The 17,168-nt window shown below is 45.7% G+C and overlaps 1 protein-coding gene across 11 annotated transcripts in view; it reads left to right on the forward strand.

Annotated features, from left to right (window-relative positions):
* The window catches only part of LOC121324994 (protein FAM13B-like), a 43,857-nt gene that overhangs the window by 14,314 nt on the left and 12,375 nt on the right, over positions 1-17,168 (forward strand). For 8 of the 11 annotated variants that reach the window (XM_041267263.1, XM_041267259.1, XM_041267261.1 and 5 more), the window contains exons 5-11: positions 1,693-1,870; positions 2,073-2,217; positions 5,974-6,080; positions 14,885-14,926; positions 15,765-15,980; positions 16,739-16,871; positions 17,037-17,128. In XM_041267263.1, the coding sequence (XP_041123197.1) occupies positions 1,693-1,870; positions 2,073-2,217; positions 5,974-6,080; positions 14,885-14,926; positions 15,765-15,980; positions 16,739-16,871; positions 17,037-17,128 (913 nt within the window). The remainder of the gene's footprint in view (positions 1-1,692; positions 1,871-2,072; positions 2,218-5,973; positions 6,081-14,884; positions 14,927-15,764; positions 15,981-16,738; positions 16,872-17,036; positions 17,129-17,168) is intronic. The other 3 variants (XM_041267266.1, XM_041267267.1, XM_041267270.1) reach the window with 3 other exon arrangements.

A 17,168-nucleotide genomic window follows, 5' to 3' on the forward strand; every position in this document is an offset into this window, starting at 1 on the left:
AGGTTCTGTGCACAGCACCCTGTCGAGGGGAGTCTATCACAGTTTCACACTGTCACACTCTCTAGCTCTTCACCTGCATCAAGGTTCTGTGCACAGCACCCTGTCGAGGGGAGTCTATCACAGTTTCACACTGTCACTCTCTAGCTCTTCACCTGCATCAAGGTTCTGTGCACAGCACCCTGTCGAGGGGAGTCTATCACAGTTTCACACTGTCACACTCTCTAGCTCTTCACCTGCATCAAGGTTCTGTGCACAGCACCCTGTCGAGGGGAGTCTATCACAGTTTCACACTGTCACACTCTCTAGCTCTTCACCTGCATCAAGGTTCTGTGCACAGCACCCTGTCGAGGGGAGTCTATCACAGTTTCACACTGTCACACTCTCTAGCTCTTCACCTGCATCAAGGTTCTGTGCACAGCACCCTGTCGAGGGGAGTCTATCACAGTTTCACACTGTCACACTCTCTAGCTCTTCACCTGCATCAAGGTTCTGTGCACAGCACCCTGTCGAGGGGAGTCTATCACAGTTTCACACTGTCACACTCTCTAGCTCTTCACCTGCATCAAGGTTCTGTGCACAGCACCCTGTCGAGGGGAGTCTATCACAGTTTCACACTGTCACTCTCTAGCTCTTCACCTGCATCAAGGTTCTGTGCACAGCACCCTGTCGAGGGGAGTCTATCACAGTTTCACACTGTCACACTCTCTAGCTCTTCACCTGCATCAAGGTTCTGTGCACAGCACCCTGTCGAGGGGAGTCTATCACAGTTTCACACTGTCACACTCTCTAGCTCTTCACCTGCATCAAGGTTCTGTGCACAGCACCCTGTCGAGGGGAGTCTATCACAGTTTCACACTGTCACACTCTCTAGCTCTTCACCTGCATCAAGGTTCTGTGCACAGCACCCTGTCGAGGGGAGTCTATCACAGTTTCACACTGTCACTCTCTAGCTCTTCACCTGCATCAAGGTTCTGTGCACAGCACCCTGTCGAGGGGAGTCTATCACAGTTTCACACTGTCACACTCTCTAGCTCTTCACCTGCATCAAGGTTCTGTGCACAGCACCCTGTCGAGGGGAGTCTATCACAGTTTCACACTGTCACACTCTCTAGCTCTTCACCTGCATCAAGGTTCTGTGCACAGCACCCCGTCGAGGGGAGTCTATCACAGTTTCACACTGTCACACTCTCTAGCTCTTCACCTGCATCAAGGTTCTGTGCACAGCACCCTGTCGAGGGGAGTCTATCACAGTTTCACACTGTCACTCTCTCTAGCTCTTCACCTGCATCAAGGTTCTGTGCACAGCACCCTGTCGAGGGGAGTCTATCACAGTTTCACACTGTCACACTCTCTAGCTCTTCACCTGCATCAAGGTTCTGTGCACAGCACCCCGTCGAGGGGAGTCTATCACAGTTTCACACTGTCACACTCTCTAGCTCTTCACCTGCATCAAGGTTCTGTGCACAGCACCCTGTCGAGGGGAGTCTATCACAGTTTCACACTGTCACACTCTCTAGCTCTTCACCTGCATCAAGGTTCTGTGCACAGCACCCTGTCGAGGGGAGTCTATCACAGTCTCACTGGAGCTTGGACATTTGTATTTATTTTATTACGTAGTTTGTGTATTACACGTAGTTTGCTGAATAATATAAAGGCGGTTTAAAAGGTAAACTTTGTCTTTGTGTTTGTCAGACTTCAGCACGGAGGAGGAGCAGTCCAGAAACATGAAGTACTTCCTGCAGCAGCTCCCGCAGGCCAACTACAGCCTGCTGCGTTTCCTGTGTCGCTTCCTGTGCAGCGTGGCGTCGCTGCAGGAGGAGAGCTGGAGCGCCGGCTCCCTCGCCGCTGTCTTCGGACCCGACGTCTTCCAGTAAGCAGGCTCCTCTGCTTTTCCTTCTCCTTGCTTTTTCATCACTTGATAGCAGCTCAGGAAATTGTACCTCAGGGGGAGTGCTTGTTTTTATTTCCTTTAGCAATATTTGCTTTTGGTCTTTAAGTAAGAGCGGTGCACTCTGACTCATGTGTAAGACGTGGAAGAAGCCAGCCTGTCATTTTTCCCATTGTTGCTACAGCATCAATACAGAAGTGGAGGACCTGAAGGAACAGGAATCAATGGCCAGGATCTTGGCTGACCTGCTGGAGAACCAGGAGGACTTGTTTGATTGTGAAGAGGAGGATTTCTCCACTACAAACGACTACAGTTCCGTCACAGGACAAGTAAGACCCCTCTCTCTGAAGAACTGCTACGTTTCATTTGTGATGCCTTGGGTTTTATCACTAGTGGAGCGGCATGTAAAAGTTTTTTTCAGTATTGAATTTCATAGTTATAAATGATTTGTGTTATATTTCCAATACGAGAAGTTGGTGATACTGATATTGACCTCAACAATAAGTCCAGACTAACTGTGTATCTTAACATTATTAGCTTGCAAACTTTTTTCGCGTGTCTGTTTTAGATAAGAAGTTAGTATAAGAATACAAGTAATCGCCCTTTGGCCACATTTTATATGTTTGCAAACATTGCGCAGTTAAGTGTACATACAGTTAACTTCTGATAAGCTGTAAATGCCTTTCATGTGATTTTTGCATTGTGACTAATTGGCCAGGGGTACACAAGTAATCGCTGACAGGCATAACTGTATGATATAACTGGTAATGGTAACATTTCACTGCAGAAGACCCTTTTATAAAGTGAACTTGCTTGAAATCATTACAGCCGCAGCGGAAAAGAGAAGTGTTAAATCTGATTCGATCAGACAGCCGAGCAATGGAGGTGTGGCCGCTGGATTGAAGGAAACTATGTGCTGAAAATATTGTTGCAGTTGAAAATGGAATGTGGAGCTGCTCCAGCTCTTGTTGGGGTCCTCTCCCCTCCTGCGATCATCGAGGAGCTGAAGGGCTAGGGTTAGGGTTAATATGGTCCTCTCCCCTCCTGCGATCATCGAGGAGCTGAAGGGCTAGGGTTAGGATTAATATGGTCCTCTCCCCTCCTGCGATCATCGAGGAGCTGAAGGGCTAGGGTTAGGATTAATATGGTCCTCTCCCCTCCTGCGATCATCGAGGAGCTGAAGGGCTAGGGTTAATACGGTCCTCTCCCCTCCTGTGATCATTGAAGAGCTGAAGGGTTAGGGTTAATATGGTCCACTCCCATTAATAAATATATTTTTCATTGAAACGTTTTCAGTTTTTTTTTCATTGGGTTATGTGAGGGGAAAATGGCATCCATATATGAGGTCACCATGCATTTGTCTCTTCAATATGTCCCCATATACAGACTGGAGGAGTTTTTAATTTTTTTTAAATTTTTTTATCTGTCCCTTTATGAGGTCGCTGTGCATGAAAGGGTTAAACATGGACACGCACTGTTCTATTAATCGCATGTACTCTGCTGCAGGCCTGGCTTGATTAGTTTCTTTATTACTGCATTGACTGCAGGGGGTTGCTAAGCATTGAGAGCCATGTCACCAGAAGAGACGAGCTATAGAAATACCTGCTTCTGTTATTGCACCTGGGTGTGTGTGGAGGACGTGGGACCAAATAAGGAGACTGGCAAGGTCACGTACAGCAAAACGCAGTTGCTGAGGTGACGGGTGTTTGCTTTCTGTTAATAAACTGCCTGCGATTACTTGAAACGGTTAAACAGGTAATGTTCAGCATTCAGCAAAACATTCTCAGTCAAGCGGAAGAGTAGAGAGTAGAAATAAACAGCATCACTGTATGTCTGAGAACCTGCCATGGAAACACATGCAGTTACTGCCCCAGTAAACCAATCCTTTCCTGGGCACAGCTTAACCTTCTTTTGCTGAGAAACCCTGATGAGAACCGTACCAGACCTCCACAGCAGTACCAGAGCGCCCTTCACCAAGGAAACTGAACTGAGGATTTTGGAAAGGCACGGCACTTCTATAACCACAACACACCTAATAGTGCTGAATTAAGGGAAGACCTGAAGCAATGGAATAAGTTCAGTGACCCCCCCCCCCCACCCCCCGCGTTTCCATGGCATCTCTCCACAAAGCCGTGCTGTTTTGCTTTCATTGTTGCATAGATCCAAGGGAAGTGATCTGTCTTTTTATTTTCATATGCAAACCTCAGGAAAAGTTTTCTGTCGCTGCCCTTTAGCTGAGTCTCATTTCCATTTGGGCGTATGTACAAGCCGCTCCTCAGAAAGGGCAGCTCCAGCTCTTTCAGTTTTGCATAAGTCCAGTATTTGAATGGTTCTCTGCATACCTTCCCTGATGCTCAAGCCATGACGGTGCTCTTTGCCATTAGTAGTGTCTGTTATTATTTGTACTGCCCCCTGGTGGTCAACTGTGCAGATAGCCTTTTCCAAGCTAAAACGAGAGCCATTTTTCCCCAGTGACTGTAGACAGGAACCTTCTAGTGTTTGAGTACAGGAATCTATGGCTGGTATCTATACTAAGGTTTTTATGTCTGCTTTGCATAACCACGGTATCCAAATACACCAGCTATGTTAAGCATAGAAACAGCAGCTCATCTTCCTAACAAAAAACACATTTACGGCTCAGAAGTTATATTCATACTTTTAATGTGACCTCAGGAAGAAAGCTACGATACTGTTCTTCAGTTCACGAGGGCTTTTTCTAGGGAGAAACATACACAGATGAGCTTTGTTTTGATGGTGGCGTTTTAGTTTGGTTTTTCAAATGGGGACAGTTGAGCAAGCAGTGTAATTATTTTGTCTGTTGTATAGTATTTGATGAGGCTGTGATACTCCCAGCTTTGGTGCCTGGTTGCTGTCTCTGAGGTTGTGTGTAATGAATATGTTTGTGTCCCAAGGGGAATTCTCTCCCACTGTGTTAATAGGAGAGCTGGGTGTAGAGATCAGTTAATGAGAGGTGCTATATCAAAAGGGAAGAATATCCTGTACACATTCAGAAGTCCCTGGCATTGCCGATTGACTTCCCTGTTAGAGAGTGTGTCTGTCCAGCTCGCATTGCCACCCTCGGGAAAGCAAGCCAGTCAGCAGTGGATTCTGTGAGATTTATTCATGTTAGTCTGCATACATGATGAGCCATGGGCTCTTTAATCCAATCCGGCAATATTCAGCTGGTTTCCTTGGCTACACACAACTGTGCCGATGCAGCTGGCGTACAGAGGGGGTCTAGTCTGAACTAGTTGCTGAGAAAAATGAATGTCTAGACAGAAGTATTCTTTAGGCTTTGACAGCAAGATTGGCACCCAAGAGGTCTTTCCATTGAGTAGGAAAAGGAGTAGATTGTCAGGACCCTGCATGCACTTTGTGTTGTGTATTTGGGTCTGTGCTAAGCCATGTAAATGAATAATCCCCAATGTGATGATTTTCCATCTATGCAGCCCTCAGCACTACCTGATTATGACTGCCAAGGCCTATCTTGTGTAGTCTTCCCTGTGTCTCGGTAGTTAACTACAGTTTAGTATGTTGAGCACAACTACAAAGTCATTCACTTCATAAATCTCTAATGTGTTTCCTTTACTTCGGCAAAGAAGAAAGCAGTCCAGTGTATATCTTTGTGGAAGTTCGATTTACAGTATTGAAATCGTAAGAGACAGATTGTGTTTTACTTTAATAGAGTGAACTGTAAACTGTTCTAATAACTATGCACCTTTAGTGGGAACTCTGCTAATAGATCTCTGCACTTAAGGGCAATGCATGAGGAGTTAAACAGGTTAAATATGCGTTCAGACTTTAGTGTGTAACTTGCCATATGTGTAGAACAAGTCCCAGGGAAGACATTAACATGGAGACACCCCTGTTTTATGTATAGTTTTGTTCTGTAGCTGCTGTGTGTCATATTGCACTTTGCAAGTGCATCCATGTTGGGTGCACTTGCCATGAACCTCAGTAGAAACTATTTCTTCTAATCTGTGAAGGGATGTGACAGTTCACCAGTGCTGAGGGTAACTCTCCGTTCCCGGGACCTGCACAGCATGCCCGCCCTGCTTGACTGGCTCTGTCTGTGCCCCCTGCAGATCACAGAGCTGCTGGACGATGAGAAGCTGGAGCAGTGTGAGGATCTACCCCAGGACAGTGAGGACAGCCCAGAGGAATCCCAGAACGAGGACCCCGCCTCATCCAGGTAAACAAGCACTTCCTCCTCGCACCCAGGGCTTTCATTCCACTGCTCACGCTTCTCCTGCTTCCTCTGCACCCAGGGCTTTCATTCCACTGCTTGCGCTTCACCTGCTTCCTCTGCACCCAGGGCTTTCATTCCACTGCTCGCGCTTCACCTGCTTCCTCTGCACCCAGGGCTTTCATTCCACTGCTCGCGCTTCACCTGCTTCCTCTGCACCCAGGGCTTTCATTCCACTGCTCGCGCTTCTCCTGCTTCCTCTGCACCCAGGGCTTTCATTCCACTGCTCACGCTTCTCCTGCTTCCTCTGCACCCAGGGCTTTCATTCCACTGCTCGCGCTTCACCTGCTTCCTCTGCACCCAGGGCTTTCATTCCACTGCTCGCGCTTCACCTGCTTCCTCTGCACGCAGGGCTTTCATTCCACTGCTCGCGCTTCACCTGCTTCCTCTGCACCCAGGGCTTTCATTCCACTGCTCGCGCTTCACCTGCTTCCTCTGCACCCAGGGCTTTCATTCCACTGCTCGCGCTTCACCTGCTTCCTCTGCACCCAGGGCTTTCATTCCACTGCTCCACTTCACCTGCTTCCTCTGCACCCAGGGCTTTCATTCCACTGCTCACGCTTCACCTGCTTCCTCTGCACCCAGGGCTTTCATTCCACTGCTCACGCTTCACCTGCTTCCTCTGCACCCAGGGCTTTCATTCCACTGCTTCTTCACCTGCTTCCTCTGCACGCAGGGCTTTCATTCCACTGCTCACGCTTCACCTGCTTCCTCTGCACGCAGGGCTTTCATTCCACTGCTCGCGCTTCACCTGCTTCCTCTGCACCCAGGGCTTTCATTCCACTGCTCACGCTTCACCTGCTTCCTCTGCACCCAGGGCTTTCATTCCACTGCTCACGCTTCACCTGCTTCCTCTGCACCCAGGGCTTTCATTCCACTGCTCACGCTTCACCTGCTTCCTCTGCACCCAGGGCTTTCATTCCACTGCTCGCGCTTCACCTGCTTCCTCTGCACCCAGGGCTTTCATTCCACTGCTCGCGCTTCACCTGCTTCCTCTGCACCCAGGGCTTTCATTCCACTGCTCACGCTTCTCCTGCTTCCTCTGCACCCAGGGCTTTCATTCCACTGCTCACGCTTCACCTGCTTCCTCTGCACCCAGGGCTTTCATTCCACTGCTCACGCTTCACCTGCTTCCTCTGCACCCAGGGCTTTCATTCCACTGCTCACGCTTCACCTGCTTCCTCTGCACCCAGGGCTTTCATTCCACTGCTCACGCTTCACCTGCTTCCTCTGCACCCAGGGCTTTCATTCCACTGCTCACTCTTCACCTGCTTCCTCTGCACCCAGGGCTTTCATTCCACTGCTCACGCTTCACCTGCTTCCTCTGCACCCAGGGCTTTCATTCCACAGCTCACGCTTCTCCTGCTTCCTCTGCAGCCATTGGCACTCAATCAAAAAGCAGATCTAAGCAGCAGCAGCTTCAGCAAGGCTTTTGAGATTTTGTAAAATGCACAGTAACATGGCAATCCGTTTAGTATTTAGGGTTTGTCTATACTGTAGAACTGAAATCTTACTTTAGCTTTAAAAGTCTCTGATTCGGGTCACATACATAATAAGTCTGCTGCAGTCTGAGAGATGTTTTCACAGAGGAAATGTTTTTTTTTTTTTTTTTTTTTTTTTTTTAAGTATAAAAAAAAATGTTGGGCATCAAGGGTTATCCGTATGAGCTTGATAAGGGTTCAGAGACCTGCAGTTACTGCTGCGCAAGTAAAAAAACAAAGACAATGGTAAATAAAGCTATCTGTGGAACCAAGTGATTTTCTATTTAGATAGGATTAAGAGGGGTTGGCATGCACTGTTTGTAAATATCAACATAGTTTGGAATGTGAAATATCTAAAAGCCATCCTAGAAATAGACAGGCAAGACTTGTTTCCCTTAACCATCTGATTTCAAACTGAAGCAGCTGAGATAGGCGAGGGTCTGACGGGGTTTGTACAGGATGTGCTCCAGCTTTGCATTGAGATACACCAACGTGTTTGCAGTGTGTACGTTGTGATTACATTGTTTGTTCAGGAATGATGCTGGGCCTCTTACAAAAACAATACCATAGCTCTCATACCATTTGCACATACCATTAATTATATTAAAAACACATTTCTAAAGGGCAGAGTGGGGTCCTTGCATGTATGTCTTAATACCAGGGACTACTTTTAACTTTGCACAGCTCGGCACTAAGTTACTGTGCAGATGGGCAACTAAAGGTAATAGTTTATTGTGAACGCAGTTTTGAGGGGAGTTATCTTTCCTAAACCAGATTAAGCATTGTGCAGCTTGGAGTGGAGATCTCTTTCCTAGACATGCTGTTACAATTAATTTTGCCTTCCTTATACCATATGGTGCCACTTGCAGATATTAAGCTTATGCCTGTATCTGAATTGTTTTTCATACTGCACGGGGCTCCTGTCCTCTGCTCCTGCTCCTCCTGGTGGGTCTCTCCTGGTCCAGTTACTCTGAGGATTAAGATAAAGTGAATTCATCTGTAATCCACAAAGAAGAAACACACACACATCAGCACACAGGTATTAGCAGTACATCTGAAAGAAGTGCAGTAAGGTTGGCAGACATGAGCCTGTTGTAGGTAGGGACACAAAGGGTCTGGATTTCATGATGTGCCTCTGTGCAGCTGCAGTAAAAACACACCAGAGGACAGTTAATCCGCTTTGGTTAAATTCCCAATTTGTGATGCGTCGAGCGATCTCACGACTGGGGACCCCATGTGTCCACGGTGCAGTTCCTACATTGACTGGAGTAGAGAAGTGTTAAAATCACAGCAGAGGGACTGGATCTCGCTAGAAGAGTGCCCGGCTGTATAATTTGCTTTCTGATGCTATTCCGGTAGAGCGCACACCGGGAAGGGGAGCTGGGACACTTGGACACTTTGTGCCTCTGTTGCAACAAAAACATTCGCTGTGTAGCAATGAAACCTGGCAGGATGAGTGACCAAATTCATACAAAACCCATGCTTGCGATTTGGTGAGAACTTGAGCCTTGGAAAGATGATGCAGGAATTGAAAGCAAGCTGTCACTGTTCAAAAATAATTTAGTTAAGCATGTTCCCAAATAACTGGACAGCTAATGAGCCAGCAGCTCGTCCTTGCTGTGCATATTCAAAAACATCATGAATCAGTCATCGCACTGCTTTTCATGCAAGCCAAGGATGTGCAAATCGGCTTGGTATTGCTGTTCATTTCATACCCCATGGTTGTTCTCCTATTTTATTGCAGTTAAGACAATCCAATAGGGGCTGTTCTGCTCATCTTAACACCAGCCCTTTTATATCCAGTAGAAGTAATTAGAAGTATGTGCCATTTATTAAAATAAATAATGAACTAATACACTCTAGAAAAGGTCAACTGCTGGTTCTTCTGTAACACACTGTGGTATATAGTACACTAAGAAAGGGAGGAAGATAAGATATTCATTAACTATTAGCCAATGAGAAAGCGTGCCACATTGTTACAGAACTTTTTCTCACACTAAAATGACATTGACTTATCCTGCAGCGTTGAAATGTAAAATGTTTCTCGGCTCAGTACTTGCCTCATAGATGCACATACACTGAAAGATTGAGCGATCGACAAACAAATCAAGCTAAATATACACTGTAATATTTGAGTCTGCGTTGAGCTGTGGAAAGTATTTTCTTCACAGCCGAGAAGTGAACACCTCTTCTCTGAAGCATGCTGCTGGCTGTGTCACTACGTCAGTATCCATGTGTGCCTGTGTGTCAAGAAGCTGGCTGGGAATACACGCTGTTATTTTCCAAATGAATATCCTCTGGGCGGGCTGCGGGCGTCCCAGAGTGCTGGTCTGGTTTGTACCCCAATACGGCGCTGGCTAGCCTGCCCTGACACAGCTGCAGGCATCCCAGAGCACGAGCTAAGCTGCCCTGACTCAGTGTCTGTTTGTAGCAGCTGAGGGGATTGGGCTGCCAGGCAGACTTCTCCGAGAGGTTACTAAGAGGCACAGTGGATATATTTGGGGATATTTGTTTAACGTTGAGAGGGCCTGCTGCTGTTATTTATGAAGCTGCTTGCAACCCCACAGGCTGTTCCAGCTTCAGCGACAGCGTCTCATAATTCATTCTGACGGTCTAACATTACAGTGCACTCTTCAACTAAGCAGCAAAAACAAAACAAAGATCAAATGTTTCGTTCAGGCCGGACTGCTTTATGCTTGCATGCGTGCCAAACTGTAGCAAGTCGTACAAAAAGAAACCAAACTAGATGAACTGCACCGGGACGGTGCTGTAGAAACACAAACTCTCTTTTTGTTTTTGTTTTTCAAATGGGAAGCTTGTTTTTGATTACGAGAAGCGTTGAAAAGCGCCTACTGTGCCGAGTGACTATAAAGCAACAATGCAATGAGGGATTAAAGCAAGAGATATTGAAACGGACACATTGCTGCTGGGTGGTATCCAGGTGGTATAATAATAATAATAATCTTTATTTTTATATAGCGCCTATATAATCCAGGTGGTATAATAATAGTAATCTTTATTTTTATATAGCGCCTTTTCTTAGTGGACCACCATCACAAAGCACTTTACAAGATATGAGGCTAGGGTGTGTGAGTTGTGCATCAACTGCAGAGTCACTTACAGGTTAAATGACTTGCTAAGGGTTACACAATGAGTCAGTGGCTGAGCTGGGATTTAAACCGGGGATCTGCTAGTTACAAGCCTGTTTCTTTAACTACTGGACCAGACAGCCTCCTAATTGAGATTCATAGAGAGCTACGCAGAGACTCTGGGGGGGGTGTTGGGGGGGGCTGTTGATTTAGCAGTACAGCTAGGGGACAGCTGGAAGAACAGTGCTGGTCGTGTCTTGCAAGATCATTGGCTGGGTGAGCAGTTGTATCACCATGCCTTGTATTTGCCCCGGTGTCTGAGGTGTTTACTGCAGCACTCTGAGCAGTGCTGAACCCCGCACGCAGCAGCGCTAGCAATCCGGTCCACAGTATGTGCCCAGGCAGCATTGGCTTGCAGTTTAACATATTCATACAGACCTTACCACCTGAAAGTGCCCAGTCGGGATAACAAGAAGCCGCACAAGGCAGAATGGCCTGCCAAGTTCTGCATCACAGGTAACCCTTTCGTCCGAGGCTCTGCTTTGCTATTTGTTTTGGTGCATGCCATCAGTGTTGATTGATATTGGTTTATTTATTTGTTTTCTGGCGCTTGAGCACAGCTCGATTTTAGAATTGGGTGTCACTGATTGTGATGTGCCAGGGTCAGTAGTATCAGAGTATAGCTTTTTGTTTTTGTGATGGCTGCGTGTGTGTGTGTGTCGCAGGATCTTCCCTGCTTAACCAGTTGCTGCATGGTACTCTCTCCAGCTTGATGCAGCTCTCCTCACAATCTAATGCACTATGTTGAGGGCATGTTTTTTCATTTCAGTAGTAAGAATAGATCTTTATTCAAAGTGCTCGTCTGTAGTCCTGTTAGACCTTCGTAAGTATAATAACCCTGTGTGCTTTTTCTTGCTTATCTTCTGTATGTGTTGTAGAATCTGTTTGTTAGTTTTTTTTAATGGTATAATTCTTGACTGTTTTACTATTTTCTATCCATCTCAATAAAGCATCAGCACTGTTCAGTTTGCTTCCCTGTTGAGTTAGGCTGTAAAGCCGCAGTTTTCTCCTCTCTGGAGAATGACGTCAATGACGTCGTTTTCTGACAGCAATCGTGTCCAAGGAAAACGGCAAGAGAAACGTTTATTACAGGTTTTTGGCCATCCGTCACACTCTGCCATATTGCTGGGGGGAATTATTACGTCAGTAGAACGAGTTGCTGAAAGATATCTGATCAGCAGTTTTCCAACAGAAAAATTGGCAATACAGCAATGTATGCCTATTAACCAGTTCTTAGTGGTTCTAATATCACTGCTTAACAACTTCCTTTTTATTCAGTTACTCAAGCCTATCTTATTTTGTCGTGGTTTATACCTTGCATGCAAGTACAGCTCTTTCCTGGCCTCTAATCCCTTTTCTGTGCTCACTTCCACTCCAGTGGTCTAGCTAGCGATTGTTGTGTCAGTCCTGTATGCTACAATGTGTCAGTATTACAGCTCTGAAGTTCCCTTTGTCTGTGGAATTCCCAAACTGCCTCGTCCAGGGTTTACCAGTACCTCTCATGAAGGTCTGTGCCTCTCCAGGGTTAAGAGGAAGATTTAAACAATTAACTGCTTCAAGACCTGGGTGAAAGTTCAACCCGGTCAATGAAACAATTTTAGAGCAGGTTTGTTAAGAGCTGGACTGGAAGGGCCTCCCTTGCCCACCTCTACTGTGTTCAGGTTCCAGGCAGGTTTTTAACAGAAAGATACTCCTTGACCTTGGAACAAGTTATTCCACGCTAACTAGAGTCTTTCTGCACACCGGTTGAGGCACAGCACTGTACTACCGTCATGTGCTTCCAATGGCTAACATTCTCACTGTCTCACTTGACTGAGTTCAGTTACACGGTATGTTGTTTGGACCTTACTTCAGTTAAAAATAATTTTGAGATGGAATTTTAAATAAGTTCCAGGTGAGGGTAATTGGTGTTCATCAAAAACAAAATGTTACAGACTAGAGCTGCTGCAAAGTGACTGTTGGTGCTGAGCGGTCCACAGCAAACAGGTTCTGACACCCAGGTGAGCATCGGTGGTGCTGATTGGACTAATTCACCACTCTAATTAAACAAGTGAAGAAACAGCTACTTAAATGTGTGCTGATTGTGGCTCTCCCTAGCTTCTGTGGAGAGCAGCAATCTGCACACACTCAAGCTGCTGTTTCTTCAGTTGTCTCCATGGAGGGCTCAGTGTGAATAATCCATGAATAGGTTTGTGCTGCTGTGCACTTGGCTGGGGCTGATCGTTAACCCGCTACCTCCCAAAACAGTTTCAGAGTAAATACCGTCTTGAGACATTAATAAATACAGCTCAGGGCAATGTTATCATCTTCTGTAAACTAGCATTAATACACATATCCCCTACAGCTGTAGAGTATATGACATGATGTGGCAGTCCCTTTTAAAACATGTGTGGTCTCTTTTAGAGAGAGGTTGTGTGTGGGGGGAGCAGTTTGTTACTTATTAACCTGGTTGATTTGATCTGAGGTTGCTGTTGTGTGTCTGTAGCTGTGCCTGTGTCTGTGTGTTATTTACCCAGACGTGCTCCCTCTTTACAATGTGGCAATGCTGCAGCAGTGGGGATCGGAGGAAGTGGTTGCCAGGTATGTTTGAGTCTCCTATTTCTTTCTCTCTGGTCATATTTATAAACAGTTCCAGGAATTCGTTCTTATCGCTTCACTCACCCGCTAGCCCCCTCAGATAGATTTTGATTTGTTTGTTTAACGCTGACCTTGGTGAGAGAGCAGACAAGAGAGGGAAGAGGGAGCTAGGCATATATATTCTAAGGCATCGTGGCCTGTTGGTTGGCCTTTGGTTGGCCGTTGGTTGGCCTTCTTGGGAAGCTGGTTATCCTGAAGAGTTAAAGGCAGGGAGTTTGAGCATTCTGGTGCATTGAGCGGAGGAATGGAAGTGTTTTCTGGAGCTGAAGGGCTTGTGTGAGGCTGAGGACTAGAAGACAGTGTTTTCTAGAGCTGAAGGGCTTGTGTGAAGTCAATTTTAGTTTGGCAAAACCAGAGGCAATTCAGTGAGATGGAAGCCGATGCAGTGTAATAGTCAGCCCCACTGTGCTGACCCCACTTCCTGTTACAACAATAACGCTGCAGTGTTTACTAACAGCCTGGGCTGACTGTGGTTTACAGAGGCTGGTGTTGATCATTTTTGGGTGTAAATATCTCTGAAACAAAAGGGGGAAATGCCTCAATCTTTGGACTAATTTTGAGTGCTGCTGTTTAGTCTATGAATGACTGAATGAATGAATAAATAAATGCATTTAATATTTCAAATAAACTCCCAAAGCATCTTGCAACGTTACACCTTGTATTGAAGCTAACCTGTTCCTAAACACCCTCTTACTCAAAATGGTTTTGAATTGCTGTGGTCATTTAATATAATACACACTGGTACCTCTAACAGCAGAACACATGCGGGTTACAAAGTAAAACAAACTGTATGTAATATGCAGCAGAGCACAGGTATTGCTATCTCAACGGGGCTCCAATGTGACCCTGACATCTGTGTAAAGCGCATTACTTGCTGTAAATAGCTGTACCTCAACACTGTCCTGTAGAGACTCTTGAACGGGACCCCAGCGGTTACAGCTGGAGAATGCTGACCCCCACCCGCAGCAGTCCTGAGATATTAGTCCTTGTTTACGGGCTCAGAAGGTGTGCTGATTCATCTCGGTGTTCATGTCTGTCTGACTGTGTGTGGACCCCAGCAGCAGCCTGGTTTAATAGCAGTCTTGTGTAATTAGTTTTCTTTTCAGCAGCAGCAGCCCTGCTCTCTCACCCACGCCTCTGCTTGGCCGCACCATTGCAGAGAGCAAGGCTTCTAAACAGCAGGAATGGCTGCTGTAGTGTTTTCACTCAAATAAAAAAAAAAACCCTCTCCATCTCGTCCTCTCTCTGATGGAGACAGTCAGGCTGGATGCTGCCTTTCAAATTCAGACCTTAATGATATTCTTTGTATTAAATCATTGCGTGAGCAAGAGGTCAGCGCCTTGGGGTGTTTTGTGGTATTTTTTTTTCTCTCTTCTATGTAGTCTGCAGCGAAAGTAGTTAAGGTGAAGCCAACTCCCATTGTGCTGTGTCTTTGTCTAATCCCGTTGATCTCATGTGTTTTTCTCTTTCCCTTTTCTTCCAGTTCTCACATCACTCCCATTAGTATTTTGCCAGCTTCTGCAGAGTAAGTAAAGCTCTGTTTTTACTGATTAGGGAGAGCAATATCGGTAGTATCTCATCTTGGACCATGTCTTGTGTAGCTCGTTTAGTTTGTGGTGTACTATGTGATTGGGTTTGTCTTTTTTGATCTGTATGCACATGTTTTATTCATACATATTTGTTATTGCCCGGTATTGATTCTCTGATTGATTAAAGCTGAGGGAACATGAAACCACTTTTTCAGTAACAGTGGCTTGAAACTTGGTTACAGGAGACAGGGAGACCTGCTTTGAAAGCTGCATCAAACCCCAAGTCTCCCCTGTTGTGCTGTGCAGTGGCCTGGAACCTAGTCTCCTGAAACCAAGTTCCAAGCCACAATGTGGCTCTGTGTTTCCTCGCCTTGACAAAGTTGCCCTAAACACTTCTAAAGTTCAATAAAATTATCACTATTTAAAAAAGACAAAACTGAATCCAATATTTGGAGTTTCCTGGATTCGGGGCTGGAAAATCCAAGAACACAAACAAACTCTCTGAGGGCAAATTATCGACGTGGGATCTGGTTATAGTTATTATTTTTCCTCCTGTTTTAACGTCTTATTAAATATTTACACAAACGCTAATATGATTCTCGTGGCATAATTGAAATTGGCAGGGTTGGGCAAGTTCAGGTCATCTTAGGCAAAGCTGGGAATTCTAACATAGGATTTGATGTTGACTTCAGGAGCCAGACTTAGCCATGTTTTTATATATATATATATATATATATATATATATATATTAGTGAAGATGTGTGCAGTTTGAAGTGGGTTGTCTTGTGCTGTTTTGGTGTGTTTGTGTCTCACGTCCATGCTGTCTCTCTCCAGCATCCTCGAGAGGACGATCCGCGCTGCGGTGGAGCAGCATCTCTTTGACCTGCAGAGCAGCATCGAGCAGGAGATCCGCAGCTATGAGAGGCAGGGAGCCGAGGAGATCTGCAGCTATGAGAGGCAGGGAGCCGAGGAGATCTGCAGCTATGAGAGGCAGGGAGCAGAGGAGATCTGCAGCTATGAGAGGCAGGGAGCAGAGGGGCTGGGGCAGGGGTGAGAGCCCTGTGCACACAGACACACTCACACTGCTACATAGATAGACAGATAGATATGGATTACAGGGTCTTTTTCAGTTCCCCTTTGGAGTAAAGTTTTTGTTGTGAACTGGGTCAGGTGGGAGGGTCAGGGCGAGGGGGAGGGTTGTTGATTGAAGCATTGTGAAGCCGTTGATTGTGAGTTTGTGCCACTCTGTGTGATAACATAGCAGATATTTCCTGCTAAACAGTGGGGGAAATTAGTTGGACAGAACATATATATTCATCAACTTTCAAATGTACATGTTTGTATTCTTTAGTGCGGTTAATAGATTGATGTATTTATCGTTTTGTGTAGAATCTTTAAAAAACTTTTTTTTTTTTTTAAAGTTCAGAGCTGTGTAATCCTCAAAAAATAAAACCGAAAATCTGTTACAATTTGAGTTGACCGAGGGAGAAAATTGGGTATCAAACTTTGAGCTTTAGAAAAAAAAAAAAAAGAAAAAAAAAAAGGCGGTTTCTGATTTATTATTGTTATTATTACTCTTACATTTTAAATGAAATTAAACAATTAAACTTCATAATCTCCTTTTTATGGTTATTTGTATTTAACATAAAGGTGTCTTGCTGCCAGCTCCTGAGGCAGGGCCCTGTCCCATTGAATTTCTAGTGCTGCCTCTGTCCTTTCGTTGAGCTGCGCCGAGGCTGCTAATCTTTTCAGTGCACCTGGCCCTGCCTGACTGCCCCTCCAGCTAACACTCCTGTGTGTCATCGTAGGGAGGCTGGCACTGGACTAGTGGAGAGAGACAAGGACAGCTCCCAGCCTGGATTAGTAGAAACGCAGCCTAAAGCCTGTCCAGAAGAGAGTGGTGACGAGGACGAGGAGGAGGAGGAGGAGAAGAGCAGGCAGGTAAGCACGACCATCTTGGCATGCAACAAAGAGAGGAGAAGGAAACTTCACAGGAAATTGTGGTTCAGTAATTTGATCCAGAACAGAAGGTGTTGAACTGGCAGTAGCATGTACCTGTTGGGTAGCTGATTATCTCATCATTACATTTCTTTTTTGCCTCCCCAGCAAGTGGAGAGCGCCACCCTGCTGGAAGACTCTGGCAGTGATGCTGACGCTGAAGCACTGGTGGAAGCTGAAAACAACATCAACACAGCCAGGTTTGTGTCATGCAGTCTGTCCGTTTACAATGTGGAACAG

Source organism: Polyodon spathula, chromosome 12 (assembly GCF_017654505.1).
Source record: "Polyodon spathula isolate WHYD16114869_AA chromosome 12, ASM1765450v1, whole genome shotgun sequence".
NCBI lineage: Eukaryota > Metazoa > Chordata > Actinopteri > Acipenseriformes > Polyodontidae > Polyodon > Polyodon spathula.